This window comes from Danio aesculapii, unplaced genomic scaffold (assembly GCF_903798145.1).
Source record: "Danio aesculapii unplaced genomic scaffold, fDanAes4.1, whole genome shotgun sequence".
Lineage (NCBI taxonomy): Eukaryota > Metazoa > Chordata > Actinopteri > Cypriniformes > Danionidae > Danio > Danio aesculapii.
In genome coordinates, this window is record NW_026613847.1 from 17,501 (window position 1) to 28,156 (window position 10,656).

The 10,656-nt window shown below is 32.0% G+C and overlaps 1 protein-coding gene across 1 annotated transcript in view; it reads left to right on the forward strand.

The window, feature by feature from the left end:
* Positions 1-7,472, forward strand: part of LOC130220464 (serine/threonine-protein kinase OSR1-like) — a gene marked incomplete at both ends in the record, with an annotated part of 17,535 nt that extends 10,063 nt beyond the window's left edge. Inside the window, 2 exons of the mRNA XM_056452743.1 lie at positions 2,003-2,112; positions 7,371-7,472. Of these exons, the coding sequence (XP_056308718.1) occupies positions 2,003-2,112; positions 7,371-7,472 (212 nt within the window). The remainder of the gene's footprint in view (positions 1-2,002; positions 2,113-7,370) is intronic.
* Between the last annotated feature and the right edge of the window lie 3,184 nt (positions 7,473-10,656).

The following is a 10,656-nucleotide window of genomic DNA, read 5'->3' on the forward strand; positions in this document are numbered from 1 at the left end:
CCGCTGGATCGCGTCTCACTATAGATGTTAAACGTGATATTTAATTAATCTTGTCTCTATCTAACGACTCTTCAGTCTTTTGAATCTATCAGGTAACGTGTCACAGCGTCAGTACACTGCTTCAATCTTTTGCTTTGACGCTTGTACTTAGTCATTTTAGTGAAAACCTCAGATACTGTTGGTTGGTTCCTGTTGGTTGTGCACCATTTTTACCGACCAAGTTTATCGACGCCATTATAACGACACAGATCACTCTGCCTATTCATGCCAGAGTCTCATGGAAAAAGTAATGGACAGGTGGTAATTATGTGTGGATCTTATATGTATTTATTTATGATTTGGTTATGGGTAAAACTAAGACCCTGCTGGTCAGGTAATTGAAACGGTAGACTACAAATAATTAGTTTGTTATCAATGAATTAATCATAAATAATTAATTCACCGCCGCCTACCACAACAATGCCATCGTCCATCGCGATGTTTCACGTTAGACATTGTACAATGCCAAATTGGTCGACATTGCCCAACCCTGTTATGTACAGTTATAGGGGCCTAGTCCCCTATTTATCAGGGGTCGCCACAGTGGAATTAACCGCCAACTATTCCAGCATACCTTTTACGCAGCGGATGCCCTTTCAGCTGTAACCCAGTACTGGGAAACACCCATACACACATTCACACATGTACTCATACACTACGGTCAATTTAGTTCATCCAATTCACCTGTATCGCATGTCTTTGGACTGTGGGGGAAACCGAACCAGCGACCTTTTTGCTGTGAGGCGACAGTACTAACAACTGTCACCTTAAGTTATCTATTATTTAAATCATTTAGATATTCAAGTCAAGCCAAGGTGCCTGCTGGAATGGCCACCAGTTTCCAACATTCTTCGAAATATCTTCCAATGGAAAACTAAATCGTTACATCTTTGTAATATCAAGGTAGTCAATTGACATCAAAATAATTTAGCATTTAGATATGTCCACTAAAAGAGGTTGAGCATTTTTATTTATGGCTCCTAAACTGTGGAATAGCCTTCCTGAAAATGTAAACTTGAATTGAATAGAATTTCAGTTAATTTCTGTTGTTTTAAAGTCAAGGTGCCAGCTGAGATGGCTACCAGTATCCAACATTCCTCCAAATATCTTCCAATGAAAAACAAGAAACTGTTACATTGTTGTAACATCAAGGGAGTTAATTTACATAAAAATAATTTAGCATCAAGGTCTAAGTCAACTAAAGGAGGTCGAGCATTTTTATATATGGCTCCTAAATTCTAAAATAGCCTTTCTTATAATGTAAACTTGAATTTCAGGTAACACTTTATTTTGATGGTCCATATGAGTATTATTAGACTGTCTGCTAAATATCTGTTGATACCGATGCTAAACAGACATTTAACTGACTTTAAGAAACTTTGCAAGTACATGTCAACTTACACTAACCCCAACCTACAGTCTACTTATAATCTAATTAGAGAATTAGCTTGCATGTAGAGGCAATGTAACTTAAATTCAACAAACGGACCATCAAAATAAAGTGTGACCGAATATACAACCTTATTGTATGTTTGATTTTATTTTTGTACCTGAATAGTGTGTATTTATATTGTTGCTCTACTTTATTTATCTATGCTGGTAATGCAAATGCACTCTATAAAATCATCCCAAAAAATATAAAAGTATTACTTATTTTCAAATAGTTATTCAAGTTATTTTGGTGAAATATTGCAATATAAATTGCAGAAAATATAAATATCGCAATGTAAGTTTTTTCCAATATCATGCAGCTCTAACACAGACACAAACTCACACAGACTTGTACAGCTATCTTTATGGGGACCATAATCGTAATAACTCTTATTAAGTAAAGACTGTATTTTCTATCCCCTCCATCAACCCGACTCCTAAACCCAAACTTCACAGGAAACGATCTGCAGTTTTAAATTGTCTAAATATTTAATTCTCTTTGATTTCTGAGCAGTTTTACTTGGCTTCACAGATTTCGGTGTGAGTGCTTTTCTGGCCACCGGTGGAGATGTCACAAGACACAAAGTGAGGAAGACGTTTGTTGGGACTCCCTGCTGGATGGCACCAGAAGTGATGGAGCAGGTCAGTTTGTGCAGAAGATTCACCTTTATTTGTATAGCGCTTATACAATATAGCGCTTAAATCTTTTCCAAAAACCAACAGTATTTAAGCAGCAAAAAGAAAACATCAACACTTTTCTTACTTTGAGTTTTTGTTGTGTTTCAAAAATAATAAATAAATAAAAAATCTAAAATACGGTTAGAATTATTAACTGTTGTATAATAATATTATAATATATTATAAAAAAATCTAATATACAGTAAAATTTTGTTAACTGTAGTATAATAAGAGTATAATATATTATAAAAAATCTAATATAAAGTAAAATTTGTTAACTGTAGTATAATAATAGTATAATATATTATAAAAAAATCTAATATACAGTAAAATTTTGTTAACTGTAGTATAATAAGAGTTTACTGTACTATAATAATAGTGTAATATAATATAAAAAATCAACCATACAGTAAAGTTACTGTAGTATAATAATTGTGTATTATATTATAAAAATTAAACATACAAAAATAGATTACTGTAGTATAATAATATTATAATATAATTGTAAAAGATCAAACAGTGAAAATTGTTTACTGTATTATAATAATACTGTAATAAATTATAAAAAATCAAACATATAGTAAAATAGTTTACTGTAGTATAATAATAGTATAATGTATTAAAAAATCAAATATACAGTAAAGTGATTTACTGTAGTATAATAATAGTATAATGTATTAAAATCAAACATACAGTAAAATAGTTTACTGTAGTATAATAATAGTATAATGTATTAAAAAATCAAACATACAGTAAAGTGATTTACTGTAGTATAATAATTGTGTAATATATTCTAAAATCAAATGTACAGTAAAATTTTTTACTGTAGTATAATAATAGGATGAATTACTATAAAAATCAAACATACAGTAAAAATAGTTTACTGTAGTATAATAATAGTATAATATATTTTTAAAACTTCAAGTGTACAGTAAAAATGATTTGCTGTTGTATAATAATAGTTTAGTTTACTGTAATATAATAATAGTATAATATATTATCAAAAAAATCAAACAGTAAAAATTGTTTACGATAATATAATATAATATAATATAATATAATATAATATAATATAATATAATATAATATAATAAGAGTAAAATGTATTTTTAAAAAATCAAGCATATGGTAAAAATGGTTTACTGTTGTATAATAATGGTTTAATATATTTAAAAAAATCAAATGTACAGTAAAAATAGTTACTATAGTATAACAATAGTGTAATATACTATAAAAATGTTTTATATACAGTAATGTGTTAACTGGAGTGTAATAATAGTATAATATAAAAAATCAAACATACAGTAAAATTGTTTACTATAGTACAATAATAGTATAATATATTAGAAAAAATCTAACATATTAAAAATAGATTACTGTTGTATAACAATAGCATATGCATTTGTATTACAAAAAATCAAACACAGTAAAAATTGTTAATTGTAATATAATAATGTAAAATGATAAAATATTATATTTAAATATTAAAATATTATCGCCCACTGAAGCTAAGCAGGGCTGCGCCCGGTCAGTACCTGGATGGGAGACCACATGGGAAAGCTGCCAGAAATTAATAATAGGACAAATTACTATAAAAATCAAACATACAGTAAAAATAGTTTACCGTAGTATAAAAATAGTATAATATATTTTTAAAACTTCAAGCTTACAGTAAAAATGATTTGCTGTTGTATAATGATAGTTTAGTTTACTGTAATATAATAATAGTATAATATATTATCAAAAAAATCAAACAGTAAAAATTGTTAATTGTAATATAATAATGTAAAATGATAAAATATTATATATAATCAAACATACAGTAAAATAATTTTTAAAAATCAAACAGCCGGCAGCTAGCTCTCTGCAACTCTCACATGGTCGCCCACTGAAGCTAAGCAGGGCTGTATAATGCCCCAGTATAGTGATGGGGCCTCTATACTGCTCAGTGAGCGATGTCTTTCGGATGAGACGTTAAACTGAGGTCCTGACTCTCTGTGGTCATCAAAAATCCCAGGATGTCCTTTGAAAAAGAGTAGGGGTTTAACCCCGGCATCCTGGCCAAATCTGCCCACTGGCCTCTGTCCATTATGGCCTCCTAATCATCCCCATATCATAATTGGCTTAATTACGCTGTCTCCTCTCCACCAATCAGCTGTTGTGTGGTGTGCGGTCTGGCGCAAAATGGCTGGAATCACGTCATCCAGGTGGATGCTGCACACTGGTGGTGGATGAGTAGATTCCCCCAATGTGTAAAGCGCTTTGAGTGCCCATAAAAGCGCTATATAAATGTAAGGAATTATTATTATTATTATTATTATTATTATTATTATTATTATTATTATTATTATTATTAAAATAGTTTATATTATATTATATTATATTATATTATATTATATTATATTATATTATATTATATTATATTATATTATATTATATTATATTATATTATTATGGTGGCTTGAAAAGCCAGCATACTGTTATCTATCTTAAACTTATTATTATTCTTCTTCTTCTTCTTCTTCTTCTGAGACTAATTTCTAAGTGTATCTCCTCCTAGGCCTTTCAAGCTACATACTTCAAACTTTCGTCAAACCTTCAAACTGGTCTGACTCGGGTTGCTATATCTTTTCTAACTGATCCGACCTTGGGTTTTCCGAAAAACGACCCAGAAAAATCCCAAAAGTCCCATTGACTTAACATTGGGTCAAATTTTGTGAGCTCATAACTCTGCATCAGACTGTCCTACAGACTTCTAACTGGACTCATTTAACTCAGTCTAGCCAGCAGCCAATCACTGATTACCTTTAAACTTACTAGCCACTCCCTAGCAACCAATTTCAGCACCCTAGCAACTGTCCCATAGACTTCCATTGTAAAAGACTCCCATTTACTTAACATTGGATCAACCTTTGTGAGCTCATAACTCTGCATCAGACTGTCCTACAGACTAGAGTCTGGCCTCATTCAACTCAGTCTAGCCAGCAGCCAATCACTGATTACCTTTAAACTTACTAGCCACTCCCTAGCAACCAATTTCAGCACCCTAGCAACTGTCCCAGAGACTGTAACTAGCTATTCTAACACGCTAACAGTTTTAACATCCTACTGACATGCTAATCTTGCTAGAAAGGTGCTAGCAACACAATAGCGACATGCTAGTCATGCTAGTAACATGCTAATTCATGCTAGAATCATGCTAACAACATGCTAATTCATGCTAGAAACAAGCTGATTCATGCTAGAATCATGCTAGTAACATGCTAGTTACATGCTAACTAATGCTAGAATCATGCTAGTTACATGCTAATTCATGCTAGAAACATGCTAATTCATGCTAGAATCATGCTAACAACATGCTAACTCATGCTAGAAACATGCTAGTAACATGCTAATTCATGCTAGAAACATGCTAGTAACATGCTAGAATCATGCTAGTAACATGCTAATTCATGCTAGAAACATGCTAGTAACTTGCTAATTCATGCTAGAATCATGCTAGTAACATGCTAATTCATGCTAGAATCATGCTAGTAACATGCTAATTCATGCTACAATCATGCTAGTAACATGCTAATTCATGCTAGAAACATGCTAGTAACATGCTAATTCATGCTAGAATCATGCTAGTAACATGCTAATTCATGCTAGAATCATGCTAGAAACATGCTAATTCATGCTAGAATCATGCTAATTCATTCTAGAATCATGCTAATAACATGTTAATTCATGCTAGAGACATGCTAGTAACATGCTAATTAATGCTAGAAACATGTTAGTAACATGCTAATTCATGCTAGAATCATGCTAGTAACATGCTAATTCATGCTAGAAACATGCTAGTAACATGCTAATTCATGCTAGAATCATGCTAGTAACATGCTAATTCATGCTAGAATCATGCTAATAACACGCTAATTCATGCTAGAAACATGCTAGTAACATGCTAATTCATGCTAGAATCATGCTAGTTACATGCTAATCCATGCTAGAATCATGCTAGTAACATGCTAATTCATGCTAGAATCATGGTAGTAACATGCTAATTCATGCTAGAATCATGCTAATAACATGCTAATTCATGCTAGAATCATGCTAATAACATTCTAATTCCTGCTAGAATCATGCTAATAACATGCTAATTCATGCTAGAATCATGCTAATAACATGCTAATTCATGCTAGAATCATGCTAGTAACATGCTAATTCATGCTAGAATCATGCTAGTAACATGCTAATTCATGCTAGAAACATGCTAGTAACATGCTAATTCATGCTAGAATCATGCTAGTAACATGCTAATTCATGCTAGAAACATGCTAGTAACATGCTAGTAACATGCTAGAATCATGCTAGAAACATGCTAATTCATGCTAACAACATGCTAATTCATGCTAGAAACATGCTAGTAACATGCTAATTCATGCTAGAATCATGCTAGTTACATGCTAATTTATGTTGAAATCATGCTAGTTACTTGCTAATTCATGCTAGTAACATGCTAATTCAGACTCGGCTTTTCAAGCCACCATAAAGTTTGTCCTCAAACTTTAATATCTAGTATTATATTATATTATAAAAATCTAATATATTATATTATATTATGTTATAAAAATCTAATATACAGTAAAAATTGTTTACTGTATTATAAAAAGTTTAATATATTGTAAAAAAAATCAAACACAGTTTACCGTAGTATTATAGTAGTATAATATATTCTAAAAAATCCAACATGCATTAAAAATAGATTACTGTAGTATAATAACAGTATAATATATTCTAAAAAATACAACATGCATTAAAAATAGATTACTGTAGTATAATAATAGTATAATGTAATATAGAAATCTAACATACAGTAATAATTGTTAACTGTAGTATAATAATAGTATAATATATTATAAGAAAATCAAACCTACAGTAACATTATGATGCTCAATCTCTGGATCAATGGAAACAGAGATGCTTTCCAAGAAGCAAATGCTCACTGTGTTTTTGCCACAGAGCCAAAGTTTTTTTTATCATCTGCTGTAAAATATGATGGATCTAGGAACTGTGAAAATGTTTACTAGACTATTCTGAAGGTCTTTTTCCAATGCTATTAATTATTACTACCATTAGACTATTTAGACTGTTTAATCATTCGGTTTCTACCGTTGTTTGTTTTTGACCCAGTGTGTCCTCAACATCTAATAGTCTGTTCGCATATCATGTGACCACAGGTACGAGGTTACGACTTCAAAGCTGACATTTGGAGTTTTGGAATCACTGCCATTGAACTCGCAACAGGCTCTGCGCCGTACCATCGATACCCTCCTATGAAGGTAAACAGGACAGTTTGTGCTGTGTGTTTTTGTGCAAATGTTTCTGTATTTGTAATAGTTACGGAATTTAACCCTACTTTCATATTGCTTTAAATACAAGAGAGTTTTCAGTAATTAGCATATAGTCACTATTAAATCAAAATGGACGGCTTTATAATGCGATTTAAAACAATAATTAATTCAATAATTCATTTCATAAAAACTAATTATTATGACTACACTGCCTGACAAAAGTCTTGTCGTCTATTTAAGTTTGGTATCAGAAGTAGCTTAAATGAAAGGCGGAGTCCTCTAGATTATGCTTATTTTACCAAAATAAAATATGATCATGTCTTGATTTTTAATTATTTAATTAGGACAGTAAGGTCTGACTTTGCTTAGACAAAAGTCACAACAGCAATAATGTGGAAAAAGAATGAATATTGTGTCCGACTCCATCATGAGCTTGGAGGACTGCATCTATACATCTCTGCAATGACTCAAATCACTTATTAATAAAGTCATCTGGAATGGCAAAGAAAGCGTTCTTGCAGGACTCCCAGAGTTCATCAAGATTCTTTGGATTCATCTTCAATGCCTGCTCCTTCATCTTATCCCAGACATGCTCAATAATGTTCATGTCTGGTGACTGGGCTGGCCAATCCTGGAGCACCTTGACCTTCTTTGCTTTCAGGAGCTTTGATGTGGAGGCTGAAGTATGAGAAGCGCCATCCTGCTGAAGAATTTGCTCTCTCCTGTGGTTTCCAATGTAATGGGCAGCACAAATGTCTTGATACCTCAGGCTGTTGATGTTGCCATCGCTCTGCCGATCTCTTGCACGCCCCCATACTGAATGTAACCCCAAACCATGACTTTTCGTTCACCAAACTTGACTGATTTCTGTGAGAATCTTGGGTCCATGCAGTATTTGTGATGATTGGGATGCAGCTCAACAGATGATTCATCAGAAAAATCTACCTTCTGCCAAATTTCCAAATGATCAACTAGAAGTCAAGATATTCATTGTTGCTCTTACAACTGGTATCCATAACAAGACTTTTGTCAGGCAGTGTAAATTAAAAAAAAAGACAATGATGACTATTATGACTAACTAATAATTAATTCTCAAATACTTCCTCTCCCACTTCAGCAACATCTGTGTTCTGATTGGGGTTTATTGACTTGAGGGCGGGGTCAACAAGTCACTTGCACAAGATCCACCAATAGCAAGCCTCAACCTTCTAATCAATTCCCTATGGACAAAATTAACTTCTGTCCAACATATTTACTCATTTGATTGGATACATTGTCGCATTGGAATAATAAGGTTCTTCGTTCTAAATTATTTTGAGATATTTAGCTTCAAAATGTTTCATTCCATATAGCAAACAATGTATGTGTAACAGTTCTCTTTCCTACACTAACATAACAGACGCTAAATGTACTCTAAATGTAAATGATCAACATTCTCTTAAATTTGCAAATTGAGGTAAAAAACAGGGCAAATGCAGATAGAAGCTTCTAATTCTAAAAAGTCATTTTCTGCTTGGAATTATGAGGTTCTATCTGGTTGATCATTAATTGAAGCATTACTTTGCAAGAAATACAATCAGTCTGCTTATTAATTTAATAAAAAAATTCATAAAAATTGGTGTTGATGTTTGAGAAAGTTAAATTTTTTGCTTTCTATAACATTTATTTTTTGTTTTAGAATGAATATTATTTCTTGTTTAAATTAAACATTTAAGGCTGTGTTAAATTTTAAAAAACCCACAAAGTTTTGAAAAAGTCATGGAAAATAGGTATGTATACTTGTATACACAATTATCTGTATACTTGAATTAGGGCTGCACGATATTGGAAAAATCTGACATTACGGTATTTTGTATTTCTGTAATGTATATTGCGATGTGAAAACAATTTCACCAGATGATTTAACAGGTTTATTTGGATTGATTGGGGGGATTTTGTAGAGGAGTGAATCTCGAAAAATATAGAATAAATAAATTACAAGCACTGATTAATAATATATAGCAAAGACAAAAAAGTGAATTCTAGTTTTCAGGTATTCACTATTCAGGTACAGATATTGAATAATCAACACTGCATAGTCTTCATTGTATATTATTTAATCTTTATTGAAGTTATGTTTTAGAAGGATGTTTTAAACTCTGAAATATTGAAATGTTCACACAGTCACAGGCCTTAAAGGGACAGTTTACTCAAAGATTAAAATGTCCTCACTATTTACTCACACTTCACTTGTTTCAATAGTATAGGACAGTGTTTCCCAACCCTGTTCCTGAAGGCACACCAACAGTACACATTTTCAACCTCTCCCTAATCAAACACACCTGAATCAACTCATCAGAACATTAGAAGAGACTCCACAACCTGACACAAATGGGTTAGATAAGGGAGACATACAAAATATGTACTGTTGGTGTGCCTTCAGGAACAGGGTTGGGAAACACTGGTATAGGAGATGTTCAATTGTCGTCTTTTTGTGTTCATTTAAAAAAGACTGTTTGAAACAAGTAAAGAGTGTAATGAAAATGGTAAGTAATTTTTGCGTGATCTCTTGAAAAATGCATGCGGATGATAAACTTTTAATCCATTATAATTAAACTCTATATTAAACTATAATCCCAGTTTAATATTGCATATCCTGCGATGTGACTATTGCGGATGCACATTGTGATATCGATGCTGAAACGATATATTGTGCAGCCCTAACTTGAATATAGGTTGGTTGTCTTTACTTTTCTGTCCATGGCCATAAACATGCTCTCACATTATTAGTGCTGTTTAAGCATTATCAAAATCAATTTTACATCGATATAAAAACAAATTTAAACAAAACAGATTGTGTATTTTATGATATGCTGTAATAAATTTGAACATGCATTATTTTTCTTATTATTTACCATGTATACGTAGACATTACATGAATCAATGATCATGAAAATTTACTTGAAAGTTCTGGAAAAGTCTTGGAATTTTAGTAGTAAAAATGTGTATGAACCCTGTTTTTAAAAGGTGTGCCACCAAACCCCATCCCTAAACACAACCGTCATTGGGAGATTTGCATATCCTGCTAATATGTATGAATGAGATACATATTCATCTGAATTAGCTACTAAATTAAAACGAAATGCGAAATGGTGTGAGATAGCCTTGATCAAAATAGGAAATCCAAGACTAA